This window comes from Amphichorda felina, assembly GCF_050947745.1.
Source record: "Amphichorda felina strain 45539 chromosome Unknown scaffold_7, whole genome shotgun sequence".
NCBI classification, from domain to species: Eukaryota; Fungi; Ascomycota; class Sordariomycetes; order Hypocreales; family Bionectriaceae; genus Amphichorda; species Amphichorda felina.
The window spans coordinates 2,138,344-2,159,732 of NW_028145043.1; the positions used below are offsets into that span (position 1 = coordinate 2,138,344).

General features: G+C 58.5%; 10 protein-coding genes across 10 annotated transcripts; 4 read left to right on the forward strand and 6 right to left on the reverse strand.

Moving 5' to 3' along the window:
- Positions 1–107: 107 nt before the first annotated feature.
- Positions 108–992, reverse strand: ACO1O0_007462 (uncharacterized protein; the record flags this gene model as incomplete). Its single annotated transcript, XM_083196835.1, has 3 exons — positions 108–197; positions 277–586; positions 646–992. The coding sequence occupies 3 exons, from the start codon at positions 990–992 to the stop codon at positions 108–110; spliced, it is 747 nt and encodes a 248-aa protein (XP_083048043.1).
- A 703-nt stretch (positions 993–1,695) lies between these two features.
- On the forward strand, positions 1,696–2,817 carry ACO1O0_007463 (uncharacterized protein; the record flags this gene model as incomplete). The annotated part of the gene is made up of 1 exon (XM_083196836.1): positions 1,696–2,817. One exon carries the CDS (start codon positions 1,696–1,698, stop codon positions 2,815–2,817), a length of 1,122 nt encoding a protein of 373 aa, XP_083048044.1.
- Positions 2,818–4,751: 1,934 nt separating this feature from the next.
- On the forward strand, positions 4,752–6,877 carry NRC2 (kinase-like domain-containing protein; the record flags this gene model as incomplete). Its single annotated transcript, XM_083196837.1, has 4 exons — positions 4,752–5,616; positions 5,685–5,984; positions 6,041–6,422; positions 6,493–6,877. 4 exons carry the CDS (start codon positions 4,752–4,754, stop codon positions 6,875–6,877), a joined length of 1,932 nt encoding a protein of 643 aa, XP_083048045.1.
- A 999-nt stretch (positions 6,878–7,876) lies between these two features.
- On the forward strand, positions 7,877–9,421 carry ACO1O0_007465 (uncharacterized protein; the record flags this gene model as incomplete). The annotated part of the gene is made up of 1 exon (XM_083196838.1): positions 7,877–9,421. One exon carries the CDS (start codon positions 7,877–7,879, stop codon positions 9,419–9,421), a length of 1,545 nt encoding a protein of 514 aa, XP_083048046.1.
- A 191-nt stretch (positions 9,422–9,612) lies between these two features.
- On the reverse strand, positions 9,613–11,193 carry DIA4 (serine--tRNA ligase DIA4; the record flags this gene model as incomplete). Its single annotated transcript, XM_083196839.1, has 1 exon — positions 9,613–11,193. The coding sequence occupies one exon, from the start codon at positions 11,191–11,193 to the stop codon at positions 9,613–9,615; it is 1,581 nt and encodes a 526-aa protein (XP_083048047.1).
- A 586-nt stretch (positions 11,194–11,779) lies between these two features.
- On the reverse strand, positions 11,780–13,527 carry ACO1O0_007467 (uncharacterized protein; the record flags this gene model as incomplete). Its single annotated transcript, XM_083196840.1, has 2 exons — positions 11,780–13,055; positions 13,109–13,527. 2 exons carry the CDS (start codon positions 13,525–13,527, stop codon positions 11,780–11,782), a joined length of 1,695 nt encoding a protein of 564 aa, XP_083048048.1.
- A 371-nt stretch (positions 13,528–13,898) lies between these two features.
- Positions 13,899–16,324, forward strand: ACO1O0_007468 (GEN1/YEN1 family endonuclease; the record flags this gene model as incomplete). The annotated part of the gene is made up of 3 exons (XM_083196841.1): positions 13,899–13,912; positions 13,972–15,508; positions 15,869–16,324. The coding sequence occupies 3 exons, from the start codon at positions 13,899–13,901 to the stop codon at positions 16,322–16,324; spliced, it is 2,007 nt and encodes a 668-aa protein (XP_083048049.1).
- A 368-nt stretch (positions 16,325–16,692) lies between these two features.
- MGS1 (ssDNA-dependent ATPase MGS1) lies at positions 16,693–18,393 on the reverse strand (the record flags this gene model as incomplete). The annotated part of the gene is made up of 1 exon (XM_083196842.1): positions 16,693–18,393. One exon carries the CDS (start codon positions 18,391–18,393, stop codon positions 16,693–16,695), a length of 1,701 nt encoding a protein of 566 aa, XP_083048050.1.
- A 684-nt stretch (positions 18,394–19,077) lies between these two features.
- Positions 19,078–19,602, reverse strand: PCF11_1 (mRNA 3' end processing factor; the record flags this gene model as incomplete). Its single annotated transcript, XM_083196843.1, has 2 exons — positions 19,078–19,458; positions 19,519–19,602. 2 exons carry the CDS (start codon positions 19,600–19,602, stop codon positions 19,078–19,080), a joined length of 465 nt encoding a protein of 154 aa, XP_083048051.1.
- A 168-nt stretch (positions 19,603–19,770) lies between these two features.
- PCF11_2 (CTD-interacting domain-containing protein) lies at positions 19,771–21,367 on the reverse strand (the record flags this gene model as incomplete). Its single annotated transcript, XM_083196844.1, has 3 exons — positions 19,771–20,226; positions 20,663–21,118; positions 21,206–21,367. The coding sequence occupies 3 exons, from the start codon at positions 21,365–21,367 to the stop codon at positions 19,771–19,773; spliced, it is 1,074 nt and encodes a 357-aa protein (XP_083048052.1).
- Positions 21,368–21,389: the final 22 nt, after the last annotated feature.

The following is a 21,389-nucleotide window of genomic DNA, read 5'->3' on the forward strand; positions in this document are numbered from 1 at the left end:
TCATGGACGAGGAATGAGAACATGGCACGCAAGACATCAACAAGTATTGAATTATTACCAGTACCGAGTATCCCCAAAAAAATTCATGTTACGTGGCTCATTATTTCTCAAAATTTCTCCAAGAAGGGACGCAGATCCAGCTCCTGCGTAAAGGCAGAGCGATGCTGCGTGTGTAAGTGCCAGTAGCTGTCGGCAATCTACCTTTGTGTTAGCATATCTTATCTGGGCTTCGGACTGATCTGACAGAAGAAGAAGAAGAAGAAGAAGGAAACATACTGCCTCGGGCTTCAGCTTGGAATTCTCAGGCCCCGGGGCGTACCCCAGATCACGGGCCCAGGGGGTGTCGATGACCCCGTCGATGATGGCCAGGGCGACGTGGACGCCCTGGGGGCCGAACTCGCGGGCCAGCGACTGGGTGAGGGCGCGCTGGGCGAACTTGCCGGCGGCGAAGGAGGCGAAGCGCGCGGAGCCGCGGATGGAGGCCGTGGCCCCCGTGACGATGAGGGTTGGGGGGTGGGGGTGGCTGGAGGAGAGGGTGTCGAGGAGGAGGGGGAGGGTCTTTTGGGCGAAGAGGAAGAGGCCCTTTCTACGCATTGTTTAGTGATATTTTTCATCAGAACAGAGGTGATGATGAGGTGTATTTACGCGGCGGTTCCAAGGCTAGTGTCGAGGTCCTTCTCGGTCAAGTCGAGAAACGGCTTGAAGGCAAAGCCGGCGTTGGCGTTGTAGACAGCGGCGGCCAGCTTGCGGGAAGGCCACTTATCACCAATGGAGCGGAAGGCAGCGTCGACGGCAGCCGAATCGGAGGCATCGGCGGCCAGGCCCAGTGCTTCACCTCCAGATGCGCGGATGCTGTCGACGATGGGCTCATATGAAGAGGCAGTGCGAGCCAGGACGACTACAGGGTAGGCCTGCGCGAACCGGAGGGCCACGGCACGCCCGGTGCCAGAGCCGACGCCTGAGATGAGGGCGTAGAACTGCGAGGAGGCCATTTCAATCCTGGTGTGGCGATGGTGCTTGCAAAGAATTGGATTATGGATGATGCGGATGAGGGTGGATGAGTTGGTGAATATATATATATATATATATATATATCCAGCTCGGCCTTCGTGATGCCGAGGGTGGGTTGGGATGGTGTAAGTGACGCGATTATAAAGCAATGACGGAATCCCGTTCGAACCCAATTTGCTATCTGGCCTGCATCTTGCATCATTGACACCATCAATGGCATTAATTGCCAATGCTGCTGATATGCACGTGTTATATGGAATACTAAGCACTACCTACCGTAATAGTCTCTGTCGGGTTGATGATGGGTGAGTGAAACACAGGCTCACTGCGTTCCACCAGGGTCGTGGTGATGGTGATGACGAAAATGACTCTCAATGTGAACTCGGGCCAAATAAATTCCACCCATATTATATTCATATAATACTTCTCCTATTTATATCCCCACGAGTGAAATAAGGCTCTGGGGTTGTTACGAGGATTGAGCGTTGAAGTTGAGCCATCAGTAAATCCAGCACGTCGCGTCTGAGCGACGGCCAATTTCAAATATTGACCAAACACCACTTGTTCATCTTCAACTCATCACCTCACCACCGCGAACCTACAGCCCTTGGGCCCCACGACTCACCACTGCTCCTAGAAAATTGACCCCGATAAAGCTTCCCGGAACACTCCGAGAGTCCCGCCATGAGCTTCACAGCCCCGGGCGGCCAGGTCCCAAAGCCGCCATCATCGCTCAAGCGACCATCACCACACACCACCGAGCGTCCTTCATCCCGCCCAGAGCCACACATCTCTGTCGTCCTCAGCTCGTCGCCACACCGCCCAGCCTTCCACGAGCCCGTCGTGAAGCATTACGATGGCCCCAAGCCAGCTGTCATCTCCAACCTGTCGCCGCAGTTCAAGAAGCAGAAGCAGAGACAGACCCCCGTGCCCCTGCCCTTCATCCCGGGGATGTCGCGCCCGCTTCAACAACAGGCCAAGGGAGAGGCGCCGGTGAAACTGCCCCCGAGGCCGGCAACGACGACAACCACAACAGCAGCACCAGCACCAGCACCGGCGACCGCGTCAGGCGCCACGACGCCCACCACCGCCCGCGGCCGGCCCAAGGGGTGGAAGCCCGGCATGTCCTACGCCGCCATGCGCGGCCACGAGCGCCCCCCGGCGGCAAGGCCGAGGCCCGCGACGGGCGCCGCGAAGCGCCGAGGCCGGCGGCCCAAGCAGGCGTCGCCGCCGCCGCGCGAGCTGTACCACGCGCTGGACCCGCCGTTCGTGGCGTTCCTGTGCGAGTGGAGGGGCTGCAGGGCGGAGCTGCACAACCTGGAGACGCTGCGGCGGCACGTCGGAATTGTGCACCTGGAGGAGCAGGGTTACGGCGACGAGGAGGAGGAGGAGGAGGATGAAGGGGAGGAGTGGTGCTGCATGTGGGGGAAGTGCGGACGGGGTGAGCCCGTCCCCGCCTTCTCGGGGCTGCCGCAGCTGGAGTCCCATGTGGAGGGGGCGCACATGGAGCCGTTTGCGTGGCACGTCGGGGACGGGCCGGCCAACAGGAGCGGCAGAGGCGTAGGAGGAAGAGGAGGAGGAAGAGGTCCCACGGCAGAGCAGGGTGGGGACGGGATACCGAGCTATCTCAAGGATGCGGAGGGCAACCAGGTGACGCCGTCGGTGCGGGACCAGGAGCTGGAGGACTACATGACGTGGCGGGAGAACCGCAGGAAGTTGAAGGAGCTGCTTCTGGAGAGGGACAGGAGTCTCCCGCCAGAGGAGGAGGAGGATGGTGGTGGTGAGGGGGAGGGCCTGGTCGTCTGACTATCGGCCGTTGACAACTCATGAGGATATCCAGGCATCCAGACATTCATTCATCTTGCAAGACATGACATGTTGTGGCATGGTGTTTGTTTCGCTCAGGACGGACGGAGTAGACGCTTGCCATACACTCCCGGGCCCCGATTTCAATGGGGCATCCTGCGCAACTTGCTGTCTAACTGCGACGGTAGTATTTAGCCGTTTAGCACTTGTAAGACGCGAGGGGGAGCCATTCGTTCTTGATATATACTACGACTACGTACCTACTAGTTAATAGGTTAGTGGTGGTGGTGGTGCCACTGGCGAGGTTGGCCTGTTTGCCTACCCTAGAGCACCTACTAACATGCAGGGTTGTACTATCCATGCAGAGTACTCGTACTTCGTACCTGGCGCCAGGGAGTTGCAGCCCAGTGGAGGCTTGCAGCCGGTCGGCCGGTTCCAGAAGGTCACCGACTCCACCAGCAACACCAGCAGCAGCACCAGCAGCAGCAGCACGCCACCAGGGACTGGCCGGGTTTGGCAAAAAGCACCTCAGAGGCTTAGACACCCATTACCTGGACACTCGGACACTCAGACACGGGACAAGTGGCGAGCTGGGGGCTCGTGTACGGAGGCGGTTGGCCTGGCCAGGTCGATTGTTCAATTGCCAGCTGCCAGCTGCCAACTGCCAATTGTCGAATGATTGTCCAATGCCACAGTGTACGTAAGAGGATGAGTAAACGGCTTCATATCTTTTGCGATTCAGGATGATTTCAGATGCGCTGAGGATCCAGATGTCATTGCGATCTGTTGCGGCGGTGCGGTAAAAGGCCTGAAAGGTGGTATTACCACGTACTAATATCAACTGCATCGATTCGAGCCGGCAACCCCCGTTGTCGTCCCGTTGAATCACTTGATTGTCACGCTTCCGGCGTTGACGTTTGGCTTGTTTCAAGAGGAGCCCCGAGTATCCACGGCGCTGGCTGCTCCCCCCCTCTTGTCTCTCCACATTGAGTCATCGGGTAGTCACTGGCTTCATCGCTGGGACAGCGATTGATGGAGACGAGGAATCCTCGCTCCCATCGCCGGCATCTCGATCCTCGCAACTATCCGTATATCTGCACCTCTTCTCTGATGCCTAGTAGTGGTATTATCGTGGCCTACCCACTCAACCCCCAAGTTCCAACGACCCACCCACCGGCTTTAAGGGACCTTCGGTTCAACTAGGCATTAGAGGCTTGGCCGACGCCAGAACGAGTAGGGCCTCCATACTCGACAGGCTACCTACTACGAGTAGGTACTAGTGGAAGCAGCCTGGGGCACGGGGAAAAACGTGGTGGGCACTGGATGGTGCCATTGCGGCCAGATTGGGGTCTCGGGTTGCAGTTCCAGGCAATCAATTGCAGGCAATAATTGCAGGCAGTGCAAGTTAGTGGAGGTGTGCCAGTGCACCGAGTGCGTGCAGCTTACCCATGCCTCAGGCACTGCTGAGCAATCATCATCCCCAGCCTGCTGCCCGTTCCCGTCTCAGGTCCACCAGTCCCAGTCCTCAGCAGTCGCCTCAGCAGTCGCCTCAGCAGTCGCCTCAGGAGCTTCTCGTCTCCAACAACGGTGCTTCGGCCCCAACATCCCATACCACCACTACCACTCCCGTTACTTCTGCCACTGCTGCTGCTGCTGCTGCCACCGCCACGACCTCCAATCCCTCGCCGTGCACCTCCTCATTGTCAACCCCCTCCTCCCCGGCACCACCGTCGCCAGCATCATCATCACCATCATCATCTCCATCGTCTCCATCATCATCTCCACCATCTCCATCGCCCCAGCCCCAACGCCAGCGTGTCGTCCACACCTCCAGCAGTAGCCACCGCCGCAACTTGCTGCGACGAACATGGCATCGGCTGCGTGATCGAGCCACCCAAGACGACGTCTCGACCACCCGCACGACCTCGGTCATCATGCCCTCCAAGAACAACAACACCCACGCCAACTCTGGCGGCGGCCAGGTCAGCCACCGCCTGCGCAACTTCTTCCGCATCAATACCGCCAGCAACGGCAACCTCGGCGGCGACAAGGACAAGGAGCACCCGAAGGAAAAGACTGCCGCCGCCCACGATGACGGCAACGCTGCCACCGGCGGCCACCCCTCGAGGCCCTTCCGCGGCCGTCTCTTCAGCAGCACCGTCGGCCGCTTCCGCTCCCATACGAGCGCTAGCGAGGGCAACCCGCTCGACGAGGCCCTGAGCCCGACTGCCCACGCCAATCCCTACTTTGCCCACCAGGGCATGCCCGGCCTGCGTCACCACAATGCCGGCTCCGTGCCCCCCAGCCCGCCCGACACCCCGATTCTCAAGATCTCCGGTCCCGACGACGGCAACGGTGGCCAGAAGGCCACGGCCGAGACCAAGGAGGAGCTGGCTAGAAGACTGCGGCGCGTTGCGAGCGCGCCCAACACCCAGGGTCTCTTCGCCAAGGACGGCTCCAAAAACGCCGGCGAGCGCCCGGCCACGGCCAATCTAGGCAAGGACCCTCTGATTGAGGATCTCGAAGCCCCCGGATCCCTGTCCATGGTCGAGGCCAAGACCGCGGGCGCCAAGAGCCAGTCCCTGGGGCTGCCTACCCCCGAGGATACCTTGACTGCCCTGCCGCCGCCCACCACGAATCTGGCTTTCCGTAGGACGTACAGCTCCAATTCTATCAAGGTTCGCTCTGTCGAGGTCAGCCCGGCAAGCTTCGACAAGGTGAAGCTCATTGGTAAGGGAGATGTCGGCAAGGTGTATCTGGTCCGGGAGAAGAAGAGCAACCGGCTCTACGCCATGAAAGGTAAGGCCTGAGTGTGGTTGATCCCGTCCACCATCTCCCTACAGTTGTCGCTGACTGCCTGCTACCAGTCCTGAGCAAGAAGGAGATGATCAAACGCAACAAGATCAAGCGGGCTCTCGCTGAACAGGAAATCTTGGCTACCAGCAACCATCCGTTCATTGTTACACTGTATCACTCCTTCCAGTCCGAAGACTATCTCTACCTTTGCATGGAATATTGCAGTGGCGGAGAGTTCTTCCGTGCTCTGCAGACCCGGCCGGGTAAATGCATCTGCGAGGACGACGCTCGCTTCTATGCTGCCGAGGTCACGGCAGCGCTGGAATACCTGCACCTGATGGGCTTCATCTACCGCGATCTGAAGCCTGAGAGTACGTCTGCCTTGGGCTACCGTGACACGCTGACCCCCTGCTAACCGGATCTCAAGACATTTTGCTTCACCAATCTGGGCATATTATGCTTTCCGACTTTGACCTGTCAAAGCAGTCGGACCCTGGTGGCAAGCCTACCATGATTGTGGGCAAGAACGGCGCCAGAACCGATTCCCTGCCGACTATCGACACGAGATCGTGCATTGCCAACTTCCGAACCAACTCGTTTGTCGGGACCGAGGAGTATATTGCGCCCGAGGTCATTAAAGGCAGTGGACACACCAGCGCTGTTGACTGGTGGACGTTGGGCATTCTCATATACGAGATGCTCTACGGCACCACCCCCTTCAAGGGTAAGAACCGCAACGCAACATTTGCCAATATTCTGCGGGAAGACATACCCTTCCCCGACCACGCAGGGGCCCCGCAGGTGACCAAGTAAGAGCTCCGGAGCACTGTTCTTCCTCCAACGAAGAAGGTTGATGTGATGCTGACTGTTCCCATCTAGCCTTTGCAAGTCGCTCATCCGGAAACTCCTGATCAAGGACGAGAACAGGAGGTTGGGCGCTCGCGCAGGAGCCTCTGACATCAAGGCGCACCCGTTCTTCCGCACAACCCAGTGGGCCCTCATTCGCCATATGAAGCCCCCAATTGTGCCACACACACCTAAGGGTAACGAGACGCCCAACTTCCGTAACGTGAAAGAAAGCGACAGTGTGGACATTAGCGGGTCAAAGGCGATGAATGGCGTTCCTCTGGACAGCGGAATATCCACCCCCGGCAACGAGGTCCAAGATCCGTTCCTCGAATTCAATAGTGTCACGTTGCATCACGAGGGCGACGACCACCAGTATGACCAGCAGCACAACGGACATCTCGCCAATGGCTCATAAGGAGCGAGCCAGCGAGAGCAACAAAAACAGCCCAAGCATCGAGAGGGGCGCTTCCGACTATGGTGGAGGAAGATAGTTCTGTGCGTGTCTCACAATTTCAATTTTCTGGTACCAGGAAGAAGTGACGAAACGCCTCCCGGTTCCAAATAGCGACATGCTTGCTTGGGGCCGCTGGGGGATATGAGTTGACAGCAGCAAACGTCTACATTACATCACACTCCTTTTTGAGTAGCGGTGGGGAGGAGAGGAGAGGAGAGGAGAGGAGAGGAGAGGAGAGGAGAGGAGAGGAGAGGAGAGGAGAGGAGAGGAGAGGAGAGGAGAGGAGGGGAGAGGAAGAGGGAGAGCAGAGTTGACAAGAGCGTTTAGCGGAGGATGTAGGAGCCGGGGGCGAGGAACGCTTGGTCTCTGGCAGGTCAGGGGCCGAGCTCTCCCGCGCGGACCGGCCCGTCTCAGCGGTCTATTTTCGAACAAGGCGTCGCACATGGTCTGGCGTTTCGGAGGAAGGGCAAGCAAGATAGAGCATTGTTTTATGTACAGCCGTCACTAGTCTAGTACACAGATACGGCCCGAACTATGAATAGAGCGAGAACAGAGCGTGCTCTTTGACTTTCGTGGGTCCTTTTTTTTTTCTTGGCTGGTATCTTTATCTGCATGCATGTCTCAACACAGGATGTGTGTGTGGTTGGACGCCTCGTGACCGTCATGCATGGTCAGGTGTGCATCCACACCATGGTTTGGAGACCACTTCTCTTCTCTATATCCCACCCAACACTGTATATACCTTGCGCAGATAGATCCTCACATGGACGGCAAAGTGCAAATAGGGGGGGTCACGCTGCGGGGACTGACCCCCCGCCTATCGATATCATCACCTTAATCAAGTATAACATCCAACGCCATGTCTTGGGGCCCCTGAGCCGTGTTTCCCTCCCGTCCTCATTCCTCGGTCCGGTAATACTATCCAAGCGGCTGAGACGAGACATTCGTTGTTGCACTACCATGTCACTCCGACACAAGAAGAGCGTATCCCCCCTCAGACACCACCAGTTCCCAGCACCAGACGATGGCGGCAGACGCTGGTCGTCGTCGTCCCGGGACGCGGGCAGGCCGCCGCGGCAGCGCGAGGCGGCACCGCCGGGCTACTGCGTCGAGTGGAATGCGCAGACCCGGCGGAGGCGCGTCCTCGTCGACGGCAGGGACCTGAGGGCCGAGGTGGTGCTCGCGGACGGGCAGCAGCAGCAGCAGCAGCACCGGCGGCCCGAGGGCATGAGGAGGCTGCTGGTCGTGCACGGCCTCGACGGGCACGTCGCCGAGATACTGGGCGGTGCGGGCGGCGTGGACGCTGCGTTCCTCGAGGCGCATGCCCGGCGCAGGGGGTACCGCCCCAGGGAGACGGCGACGGCTGCGGGGGACGACGCTCGGTGGTGGAGCTGGGAGTATCCGGAGACGGGCGGGGGCGGCGGCGACGACGTGTCGCTCCGCCGCGTGTCCCTCTGGAGCTCTTCCCGTCTGACGCTGCTGCTCGTCAACCGCCCGGAGGCGCCGCCACCGCTGCTGGGAGGGGGGGCGGCCAGGGCGAGGAGAGGGACGCCGCCTAGACTGCGCCACCAGGATGCCGCCACGAGGGCGTCCAGACTGAAGACGGCGAGCCACTACGTGGCGGCGGATGAGCAGCCCGAGCCGCCACCCAGCATGGACAGCGACATGTACAGCTCGCTCGGCGGGCCGCATCCCCTGGAGCAGGTCCTCGGAGAGCTGGTCTACCACCGCTGGCTCGACCTGTTCGACACCCTGGGCTGCGGCGGGAGCTGCCGGAGGGGGCGGAGCGGTCGCCAGGGGGTCTCGAGCATCCTCTGGGCCGCCCTGGCAAGCCTGGAGCAGAACCAGGACTCGTCACGGTATCTCGACAAGAGGGGGAGGCCGCTCGGCACGCCCTCCCACGCGGACTGGACGGACCTCATCGCCCGAGTGCACTGGCGCCTCAGCTCCCGGACCATGTCGCAGTATTTCCTAACACCACCTTCTTCTTCTTCTTCTTCTTCTTCATCGGGGGCGGACGGCCGCGCGGACGCCGACCAGCGCAGCCTCGACCGCATCTCGTACCTCGGCGGGCTGCTCCTCCCCGTGACGGTCGTGTCGGGGATCCTGGCCATCGAGGGGGACTACGGGCCCGAGGGGGGCAACTTCTGGGTGTTCTGGGTGGCGAGCGTCGGGGTCTCGGCCGTGACTGTCATGTTCATATACCTGGACCAGATGCGCAGCCTGCACGTGTGGGTTGAGGTCGCGGCGGATGCGCTGGCCGAGGAGGAGAAGGCAGACGGTGGGGAGCAGGAGATGGATGACGGTGGTGCTGGGCAGGGTGGGAGGAGGGTCGGTGGGTTGGTGGTGCAGAGGATGACGGATGGGGAGCTTGTCAGGGCGTGGAGGAGGACGGAGCTCGGCTGGCGTGGCGCGGCTAAGAAGGCGAGCGGGTACTATCGCTGGAGAGGAGGACCCCGTGGGATGCAGTTTGAGGCGCCGAGGGTGGATGGCACTCTGAGGTAGGTAGGTAGGAGGTACCTAGATAGATGGTGATGATGCATATTATGGCTGGTGGGCTGCAAAGAATTAAACTCGAGCCCGGCCCTGAACATACCTAGAGATACAGTATAGACCAACCTGGGCCCTTCTATACAAAAATATTACAATCAGGAGGTGCATTATGCCTGTCCTGTTGATGCCTTCCTTAGACCACATCAGTCGCCGTTCATCCTCTTCCTGCGATGACCTCCTCCAATCTTTTCCTTGCCGTCCATCCACGGCCATAGGCACTCGGGGATGCTGACCGTTCCGGTCTCCTCGTCCCACCCGTTCTCGAGAATCGCAGCCAGAACACGCGGCACAGCCAGGGCCGTGCCGTTGGCCGTCCAGGGGAAGCCCATCTTGTCGCCCGCCACACGCATGCGGGTGCTCAGGCGTCGCGTCTGGTAGTCGGTGCAGATGCTGGCGGACGTGACCTCGCCCCATCCACCGAGGCGAGCTGCCCGGCTGGGGAACCAGGCCTCCATGTCGATCTTGCGCGTGGCCGAGGCCCCCAGGTCCTGGGCGGGCATGGCGAGGACGCGGGCGGGTAGGTCAAGAGACGAGAGAATCTCGGTCTGCATGTCGAGCATCTCGTCAAAGATGTCCTGCGCCGAGTCCTCGTCGGGGTTCGTCCAGGCGAACATCTCGACCTTGGAGAATTCGTGGACGCGATAGAGGCCCTTGGTGTCAGCACCTCGGGCGCCCGCCTCAGCGCGGTAGCAGCGCGAGACGGCCACGCGCTTCATGGGGAGGTCGTCGGTGTGGATGGTGGAGGCGGCCTTCATGCCGGCGAGGGAGATCTCGGAGGTTCCGGTAAGGCACATCTCGGGGACCCCACGGTCAATGTCGCTCTGCGACTGCGCGATGGTGTAGACCTGCTGCTCACCGCTCTGGTCGCGCGGCTGGAAGCCGCAGGCGGCGCCAATGTGGCTGTAGACCATGCTGGGAGGCGAGACCTGGGTCCATCCGTGCCGGCTGACGACAGCGAGAGCGTACTGGATGAGAGCCTGCTCGAGCTGCGCACCCTCTCCGATGAGGTAGTACCATCCCCAGCCGGACGCCGTTCCTGCGGCGGCAAAGTCAAGGATACCGAGGTCCGTGCCGATCTGGACGTGGGACGTTGGACCTTCCTGGGATGCATGAGCCTCGGCAATTTCTGGCTCCATCTCGTTGATGTAGCTGAGAAGAACAGGCTCGGAGCCCTTGGGCGTCTCATCGCTGGTCAGATTGGGAAGCTCGAGGGCTAGCTCCTCCATGGTGGACAGGATCTTAGCTTCCTGGTCCATCATGCCTGATAACTCCTGCTTTAGCCGGCGCGCCTCGTCCTGGATCTCGTCGCGGGACATGCGGCGCACGACCTCGAGGTCGTCATCATCGGAGCTGGTGACCGGGTTGGCCAGTTGCCTGCGCAAGAGATTGGACCGCTCACGATTGGAGCGGCTGCTGCGGGTGAGGGCCTGCCATTCCGCGTGGAGGTCGATGATGCGCGAGGGGTGCTGGGCCTGGCGCTTGTAGTTGCGCTCCAGGCAGGTGCGCTCGTAGAGATCTGGGTTCTGGCGGATGTGCCTGATGTCAATGATGGGCTTGGGCGCCGACGTGGGACGCTTGGAGCCAGAGCCAATGGTGGTGCTGGCGGTGACGGGGATGGCAGCGTCGGGGGAGGTGGTGGTCCCAGAAGCAAAGCCCCGGGAGAAGAGAAGGGTGGTATTGAGACGGGCGCCGTGGCAGCGGAGGCACAAGAATCCTCTGGCCATGGTGCCGGGTCGAGTTGGAAGCTGGCGCGTCCAGTCCACGAGGTGGTGATGGTGAGTGACGAAAGTGAGTGAGTGAGTGAACCTGGAAGGGTCCAGAGCCCAGATTCAGTTGAAGTTACTGGTGAAGTCTCGACTCGCGACTCGCTTGCGGGCGGGTACGACCGGTGTGCCTGCCCCCGGTCTGGCAGCTATCTAAATCGGGTCTAGCGTCTATGGTTCTCTCATTGTCTCGCACTGAAATCGCTGCTCAGTGCTCACCAGCTCAATCGACCTCGGGAGAATAAATCGACGACATCGGAAGTTGACAAAATCGGCGCCCTGCAGATTGTTTCTGCAACGAAGCGAGGGCGACTTTACGACTGTTTTCGAGTCCATAGGCAGTCCCACCAGTCTTTTCGTTACAAGAATCACATGATATATATGAGATGCACCAGCCAGGTCCAAGTGTCTCATCAATGAGAGGTCCATCAGCTCTACACACATGGCATCTTTCAGATCTGAGCCAACAGTGTTCCATGTATTTCCCGGACGGCATGCATCGTGTAAGATTTCAAAGGGTATCTCGCTAGCTCTCAAATTCACCAGTTCAAAGGGCGCCCCAGGTTCCCAGGGTCCAGTTGGTATGGTGCCCTCCACTTCCTCGTATCAAGCCACCTGCCCCCATGCTCTGTCGCTGCTGGGCCTTCAAGTCGACCTCATTGGGGCGTGAGGCTCCATGGGGCCCCTGCTGTAGCCAGAGCTCGCGGTCTATGGTTGCTGTGGCCGAGATTTTGAGTTGGCACATCAGACTCGCGCCGGCCCATGGCCCCAAGGAGTGAAGGGCCCGGATGTGTCCTTGGACTAGTTGCGGCCGCTCCCGGTGACGGGAGATCTTGGCCTCAATGGGGTCTTCCACATGGTCAATGCTAGTAGCCCTGCTGGCAGCTCTGCTAGAGTTGTCACTCTGAGGCTCCTCCGTCTCGGATGCTGGCGAAGCTGCGTCAGCCGGAGAGTGGCCTACACTCCCCCGTTTGAGCTTTGAGTTGCCGTGCAGCTGATCGAAGCCTTTGCCCGAAACCGGCTCCCACCCTCTCCTGTCTACCGTGGCCGTCACCTCGTCCACAATTCGTTCCTTGAGTCCCAGAATACTGGACCCACCGCCCGTGAAGATGATGCGGGACATGCAGATTGCCCTAACGTCGATCGGCAACTGAAGTAGGTGCTGGTACACGAGCGTGTGCACGGGCAACTCGTTGTCGTCGAATGAATTCGGAGGTGCTGAGGGGTCGAAGAAGGTATCGTCGCAGATGTCAGCCACCTTCTCAAAGGAGACCTCAATCGTCTTCGGTGGGTTTGACGAGCTCAATGGTACAGATGTTACCCCCTTGGGCTGTGCATGTGACGCCTCTCCCTCCGTCTCATCTTGCTCCTCCACCGTCTCGAGCTGCGCAGAGTCTCTTTGCGATGACCTGAATGTTGATGCCCTGCACCACGTGAGACGGCACATGATATCCTCGCACTCTTCGAAGCTGATGACTCTCTCGGCGTCGTCATCGACAGACTCACTCGAGACCAGGGGGCGCAGGAGTTTGCTGTATAGCTCATCCAGGAGGTATTTTCCCGCTCTGATAGTGCGCGTACTCTTCACCTCGCGGTATTCGTAAACGCTGGTGACGACAGTCTCTGTCCAGCCAATGTTCACTACCAGTGCCGACCGCACGCCAGCACCCACGACGGTCATGGTGGCCGACGAGAGAAGAGAGACCATCGGGGTCTGAAACCTGTTAAACGCCGTGTCTAGAATGGCTGACAGAAGTGGAAGCGGCACTGAGGAGTCTAGGACAAGTGCCATCCTCCGGGGTTTTGAGTCAATGAGCATATGGCTGGGACTGTGTCAGCTGGGAGTCCAAGATAGCACGACCAATGGGGGGCCTACTTCGTGAAAGCTTCCCTCAGCAGACGATCGAGCTTGTCACGAACGAGGCCCAAGTCCACCTCTCGCAGGTCGTAGCGCCAAATCTCATGCTCAGCTGCCCATGCATGGCACGATCCCCGAGGCGCGTTTTGCCATGCCCGGAAGTCGCCCACCCGCCGCTGCTCCTCCAAGCCGCACTGGAGCGTCGCCTTGGGGAGCGAGTCACCAGCGAATCCAGCACGGATGGATCGCGAGCCGAGCTCAATGACGATGATGTCGTCGTCGGCGCGAATCGTCGAGGGCGACCCGTAGGACGAGGCGATGGTACGCTGCGGCGTGTGGGAGTTAGAAGAACCGTGGTGCCCCTGACCTTGGGATGGCGCGGAGCGGATGCTGGCGACGCTCCTATGAGCCAGCGGCGGCCCCGAGCCTGAGGACATGGTAGGAGGCAGCCCGTCACTCTATTGGCGACCGCGTCTCGTTGACTTGTCCTGGTAGCTTCTAGTCCTCGAGTCTCGTATGCCCGGACAAAGGGCGTTGATGTGAAGCCATGCCCGTGCACAGAGGAGTGGCGTCACAGTGCTTAGTATCGTGGCTGGTGAGGTTGCGCTGTGGCTGATGTTATCTGCGCTATGCTTGCACCTCAGTGTGCCAATCCGCTGAAAGTCAACAGGCAGGCGCGTCACCACAGCGACCCGGACCTTCTGTCGCCGACCTCCTACAGCTCTCCCATTAACATCGCCTCCGATTCTTAACTCCTTCAACGCACCCACCAACTGTCAATGAGTCTCCGCACCCTCGCCTGCCCCTCATGGGAATCAAGGGGTATTTACACTAGTTACTCCCTCCAAATGCTGCAAATCCGCTGACAATGCCCTGCTCAGGATCTATGCCCAGCTCGGGTCGGGCAGGAGGGTCTCGCTGGCCAAGCTCACCGCTGAGAGCTTCCGAGACGACGCCCGCCCTCTTCGCCTAGCCGTCGATTTCGCCATCTGGCAATTTCAAGCCCAGGCCGCCCGCGGTGGTACCAATCCCGCTCTCCGAACTCTATTCTACCGGCTGGTCCGTCTACTGGGAACACCCATACAGCCCATATTCGTATTCGATGGTCCACACAAACCAGTTTTCAAGCGCAACAAACGCTCCGGAAGGGGCGATGGAGCTGCGATATCCGAGGCCAAGAGGATGATTCGTCTCTTTGGTTTCCCGGTCCACGATGCACCGGGCGAGGCCGAAGCCGAGTGTGCTCTGATGCAGAAACGAGGCATCGTCGATGCTGTTCTGAGCGAAGATGTCGATACCATCATGTTTGGCTGCACACGAACACTGCGAAACTGGTCTTCAGAGTCGAGGAGCTCGAAGACGCCAACACACGTTTCTCTTTATGATGTGGGGGACATGAAGCTAGCCGACCTCGGCCTTGACCGAGAAGGCATGGTCCTGGTGGCCCTTATGAGCGGGGGCGACTATCTTCCCGGCGGTATCCCCGGCTGCGGTGTCAAGGTTTCTTGCGAAGCCGCTAAGGCGGGCTTCGGGAAGAGCCTGTGCCGCTTAAAAGGCTCGGATGCCAAAGGAATACAAGAGTGGAGGGAGAGGCTTATACACGAGCTGAAGACGAACGAAAACAGTTATTTTCGCACAAAGCACAAGGCTCTCTCTATCCCCGAAGACTTCCCCAATCTCGAGGTTCTTGGATATTATACGCATCCCGTGGTATCCCCGGAATCTATCATGGAGACCCTCCCGTCAAAACTAGAGAAAAGGGGCCAACTACGCCTAGAGGACCTGAGGGAATTTACGAGGCAAACATTTGGCTGGGATTATCGAATCGGGGCGATCAAGTTTATTCGCGTACTTGCCCCTGCTCTTCTGGTCCGCAGTATGCTATATGGCCAAGCAGAAGACAATGGTACCATCCAACGTATAGCCAACCGGAGGAATCATTTCAGTGCCGATGGCGAGCCAGAACTCCGTCTTGGCTTTATCCCTGCAGACGTGGTCCCGATAGACCTGTCTCAAGAGGCGGACGAAATCATCCCGTCATCTCGGGAGGGACTAGCGTTGAACAGCGACGATGAGTTCGATGTTCCAGCCGATGATGATGCAGTCAATGGTTCCCAGCCAACGAAGGTCCACGATGTGACAAAGATCGATTCAGCCTGGATACTAGAAGATGTTGTCCGGCAAACAGCACCTGGCACCTTTTCAGAGTGGGAGGAAGCACAGCGCGCTAAGGCCGTTCGGAAGTCTCCCGCGAAGAAGAAAGGCACTGCCACCAAAGCAGCCAAGGCAGCCAAGGCAACAGAAACGCAGCGGGGCTCTATGGACAAGTTTGTAAAGGTGACGAAGACGTCCACAATCTTGAAAGAGATTCCGAAGGGAACGATGGACATTGTCGAGAAAAGCAAAGAAAAGAAGAAGGTTGCTCCCTCGAACCTCACACAGCCCTCGTCGCCTCCTCCTCCTCCTCATTCTTCTCCTCGAGAGTCAAGTAAGCAACCCACGCCCTCGGGGACGAAAGATTCGGACCAGCCTACGGCCGATATATGGACAAGCGCCCGCTCACAAATGACGCCAACTAGGAGTCTCAGGCCCGCAGGCGCTCAGGAGGCGATTTTCATCTCGTCTAGCCCCCCAAATACGACCTCCCCACCTCCCTCCCCGTCCCCTCGCCCTCGAGCGCCTCCCGCTAGCTCTCAGGAAGTGTTTGGCGTTATACGTTCGGGTTTTACCTCGCGTCAGGGCTCGAAAGGGGTAAAGAGCAAAACAACAACGTTCAAGGGCGTGAGAAGCTCTCAGGGCTCGCCGTCGACTCTTCGATACAAGCAGACATCGATGGACATGTTCACCACAAGGACGGATTCTTTGACATCCAGCCAGCCAACTTCGTCCGTCAACAGACCCGCATCTCCCGTCTACTTTGACGAAGATGAAGACGACGATCTCCCTACTATATCCTCCTTATTATCCAAAGAATCATCGGAGCCCAAGTCTCCGAACAAACGAAATAAGAGCCCTCCAGAATCGGACAGGGCCAGCGCAGTGAAGGCAGCCAAGAAGAAGCTGTTCATTCCGAACACCAGCGCCGTCGGGTTTTTCAAGGAGATAGAAGTTGATGCCGACGAAAGAGATGAGACGATTTCGAGAGAATCGAGACGCCTCGAAAACAAAGGTGACAGGCGTGGGGTTGTGAGATGGAGCGATGTATCGTTTGTGGATTTGACACAAGACGACTAAACAGCATCCAGCACATGCATGATACGGCGTTGTGGGAGGCTGCGATTCACATTCACATGCGGTGATTCGTGCAAATTTTCGTTAGGCGTCAAGGATCATATACCATCGGTGTTCATCTCGAAATATAAGTTGAGCATGTTTGATAAAGGGGGGAAAATGGTGGTATCATTGTTAGAACGCCATCATGCTTAGCTATACATACAAGTGTTGCCTGACAACGCACATTTATCTACTACTCAGCGAGCCCAGAGGCTGTTTTATACCCAACCGCGCTATGCAGAAAGTGACCCCGGAATGTCCCTTGTCCAAAAACCTTAATGCGCCATGTTACTCTAGTAAAAAAAAAACCAAGTCGAAATGGCGAAAGATTAAGCATCCGCCATGTCCAAATCTGGATCCACCTCGGTACCCAGGTCTCTGTCCTCGAGGAACCGCCTCCCGATGAGACCATCGGGCAGGTACGTCTGGCGGACCTTGCCATCGCGGTAGTTGGGCGGGTACTTATACTCGGCGCCGTGGCCCAGCTCGCGCATGAGGCGCGTCGGGGCGTTGCGCAGGTGCAGGGGCACGGGCAGGCTAGCGACGCCGGGCTCGCGCAGGGCCGAGTAGGCGTTGTTGAGGGCGCGGTAGGCGCGGGTGCTCTTGGGGGCGGCGCACAGGGCGATGGTGCAGTGGGCGAGGGGGATGCGCGCCTCGGGCATGCCAATCTGCTGGGTGGCCGTGTAGGCGGCCGTGGCGAGCGGGAGGAGGGAGTTGTCGGCGAGACCAACGTCCTCGGACGCGATAACGACCATGCGGCGGGCGATGAAGAGGGGGTCCTCGCCAGACTGCAGCATCCGGGACAGGTAGTAGAGGGCGGCGTCGGCGTCGGAGCCGCGGACTGACTTGTGGAAGGCTGAGATGTTGTCGTAGTGCTGGTCGCCGCCGCGGTCGTAGACGAGCGTCTTGGTGAGCGAGGATTTGATTTCGTCCTTGGTGATACCCTCGCGTGAGGTGGTAAGTGAGAGGGCCAGCTCGAGCAGGTTGAGCGCCGTGCGAGCATCCCCGTCACTGAAGCGAGCGAGGTAGCCAATCATCTCACCGTCGATGAGACCTGTGGGAGGGTATACGGCCTCCTCCTCCTTGAGCGCCCGCTGCAGTATCCTCACAATATCCTCCGTGTCCAGTGCCTTGAGCGTAAAGGTCCGGCACCGGGATAGCAGGGCGTTGGCGACCTTGAAGGACGGGTTTTCCGTCGTGGCGCCTATTAGGGTGACGGTGCCAGCCTCAACAGGTTTCAAGAACACGTCCTGCTGAGCCTTGTTAAAGCGGTGGATCTCGTCGCAGAAGATGATGGTCTTGCGGCCCGTCATAGCCAGGTCGTTGCTTGCCTCCTGGAAGACCTTCTTGCACTCTGCTACGCCTGTGCTTGTGGCGTTCATCTCGATGAAGCGGCTGCCCACCATATGGGCGATGCAGCGCGCAATCGTCGTCTTGCCCGTCCCCGAGCCTCCCCACAGGATCATGGAGGGCACACGGTTCGACTCGATGAGGGATCGCAGCACACCGCTAGGCCCGACGAGGTCCTGTCCACACACCTCGTCCAGCGTCTCTGGGCGCATCCTCTCGGCCAGGGGGGCGGTCTTGTGTATCCTCGTCTTCTTTACGACCCTGTCGTCACCGTTTCTGGCCGGTCTGTAGCCGTCCAAGCCGCCATTCTCTACCGTATGTCTCGGGACGTCTGCAGATGTCGTGCCTATCGGCGCTGTCGAGGAAAATGCCCCCCCGGCCCCAGGCCCCTCATCATAGGTCCGCTTCCTGGTTGCGAAGGGCTCGATGGTCGCGTTCAGGACCCCCAGAGCCTTCGCATCAGCATTCTGGCGTTTCGGTCTCGGCGTGGAGAAGAAGCCCGATGCCTTGCGCTTCTGGGGCTGCGTGGACGAGGTCGCCGACTGCGGACCTGGACCGTTCTGCTGCTGCGACTGTGGCGGCGAAGGGTCGACGACGAAATCCTTGCAGATGGAGTCGAGGTGGTCGTTGATGTGGACGGGGTTGACCGCCTTAAAGCATATCGGACAAGTGATGGGCATGGCCGACGGATGGGAGGAGGAGGAAGAGTCGAGATTAATGGGGAAGCAGGATATGGTTTGGGAGACGCGTCTGTGTATTTGGTAGGGAACTTTTTAAGAGTTTACAGCTATGACGCGCCCTGGGATGGTGGGGCGTGTACAACTAATAATACTAATACTAATAGTACTATCGAGCTTCGTGCATAAAGGCACCACGTATAGCAAGGCCAAGGCACAGAAGGCAAAAGAAAGAACATTTTCACAAATACCATGTATAAATACTACAGCCATCGAAAAACGCTGGGTGGGAACAGGACGAGCCTTGTCTCTCGCTGGGATGGTTGCTAATAACATGCAGGTACGCATGCGAAGCTCTGGCCAATTGCCAAATGGATACATGCAGGCAGGTATAACTGGAGCATTCTTGTACAGAGTAGGTGCTGTGCATCAGCTTCTTCATTTAAATATACCGTCTGTCCTGGGATAAACCGACATCTGCGGTTTGATCCCAAGCTGCCCTTGAAAGTGACACCTTCTACCTTGTTAACAACACCTCTTCATGAGAAGGGCTCCCGCCCAGCAAAACGCTCTATAGCAATGGTAGCAACACCCACATGCTTCCCAAACGCCACCCATGCATGTACAATGCCCAATATATCACTCCAGCTAACGCAGCATCCCTCCTCCGCAAAGAGCGCGTACAGTCTATGCAAACGTCTTCAGCGACCGCACCTTGGGCGACGACAGCCCATTCTCGGCCTTCCTCTTGCCTAGCACTGGCTCGGGCGTTCTCCGCGGCGTGCCCTCTCGATCCCGAGCCGCCTCGGCGTGGCAGGATGCGTGGTAGGCTCGTCCGCCCACCAGCACCGTGTCCAGCCATACCCACTCCTGCGCAGTGTCGAGCCATTTGTTTTCGAATCTGTCCTGGCAGATTGGGCATACATTGTTGATCCTGCTTCCGGGTTCCGGCACGGGTATGTATTTGGGTTTGGCCGCCTCCGCTGCCGCCTTGGTCGCCTGGGCGGCATTGTCCTCGGACACGGCCATGTGGTCCGCGTCGATAGCCTCTCGAGATTTCAGCCAATCCTGATAACGTTAGTCGGCACATCGACGTGAGGTGGGATAGATGTCTAGACGGCGACTTACCTGTGAGTCAAGGTAGTAGCTGCGGTGCGTCCCTCTCTTCTCAGCTTCGGTGCCCCGCTGGTTAACCCGGAAATGCCAGTCCATGTGGGCTGTCTTCTTCCTTTTCCCCTCTGCGTCCGTCTTGAATCGCCGTCCGCACTGGGTACAAGGCGGGCCTAATTGCTCGTATAACTGGGATATAACATCTGGTCGGGCACTTTGACAACATGTTAGCTACTAGTTCTGTCTCACATGTACGAGACAAGTAACCACTTACGGCTGCTTCAACAACGCGGAATCCAATCCTCCACGGATAGGGGCATTGAAGCCGGCCCATCCAGCCGGGGATGGCTTCTGGCCAGACAGGAGGCTAGCAATATTGGGTGGTATCGACGGCGGTGGAGGCGCTACGGCACCAGCATTGGTAGGCGTTGTAGATGGAATCAGCCCTGCTTGACGCAGCTGATCCAACAACGAGGAGGCATTCGGTGCCGGGGCTGGAGGCGCCGCATACGGCGCAGCCTGGGCTGGCTGGGGCGATCTAACAACCGCAGCGGGGGGAGGAGGGTTCGGAGTCGAATGCTGTGAAGACGTCCTACCCATCAAGGCTGCCAGGGCTCCCGCGCCCAGCAAAGAATCCAGCGTCACCGGTCCCTGCCCGGCACTCGGAGGCGCCGGGGTGGGAGTTACGGAACTTCTTGCTGGCTGAACCGGAGGGGGTACGAGCTGCTGTTGAGGTGGTGGTGTATTTTTGATGGCAGGGGACGGGTTCTGGGTCAACGGGGCCCCTAATGTCACGCCACTAAGTCTTGTTACTTCATTCTTTATGAGCTCCAGCTGATCTTGCGGCAGGCTTTGGCTCTGTACTATGCGTTGAAGATCCAGCAGTGCTCTCAACTTGGTTTGAACACTAGTATCATGGGGGTTCTGCGACGCCTCTGGCCTCATTGCAACAATCATGTTCTGAATGTCACTGCTCAACATTTCTACGTTTACTCCAGCCGGCTGTGCTAGGACCGGAGCCCCTGGCAACCCATATGCTCCGGGCAGCGGGGGCTGGAAAGGCGCGGTTGTAGAGCTGACAGGCTGGGGAGTTGAATGCTGGGGATATCCCTAGTTTACATATCAGTGGGCAGTTCGATAACAAGAAAAAGGAAGTACTCACATGTGGCTGTGTGGGGTATTGCATCTGGCCGTTAGGAGGTTGTGTACCAGGTGGGTAGGCGTGAGGCGGAGGTATGAGATTATTGGGAGTTCCGCCTGCGCTTCGCATTCCTGGAGGCGTCGGGGTGTTGCGGTAGGGGGGAATAGCAGGTCTTGGCCTTCCTGGGAGCTGAGCCTGCGGCATCATCGCTGCCTTGGCCTTCATCAGAGCGTTTTCTATCGGGCGAACCAGGTCCGGGGAGAAGACGGGTCTCGTGTCCATCGACCCAGCAACTGGCTGCTTCCACGTCTTGAGCATTTCCTCCATGCGCTTTCGTGTAGAATTATCAACGACAGTGTAGGCTTCCATGAACGTTTTGAAGAGATTTCGGCCGAGATACAGCGTGTATGGCGTGCCAACATTCTTCACAATCGAGTCGAGGACGTAGAGCGCGGGCAGCTTCTTACTTGGTGCCGTCTAACAGTACGTCAGCGATTTGCTTCATTGAAGGATTTGAGGACCCTATATGAGCCTTAGATGAAGAATCTAGCAGGCACAACTTACCTTAAGGATGTGCTTTTCCAGCACCTCAGCGATGAGCAAGGCATGTTCTGTGTTTTCTCGCGCAATCACGGTCAAGTTGCTAATTTCGAATCGAGCGTTTGAACTCAGGTCCTCCAGTGCATGACGGTAATCTTCCGCCACTTCCTCTCCTTCAGTCGACATGGTGACTGTTGTCGTCGATGTC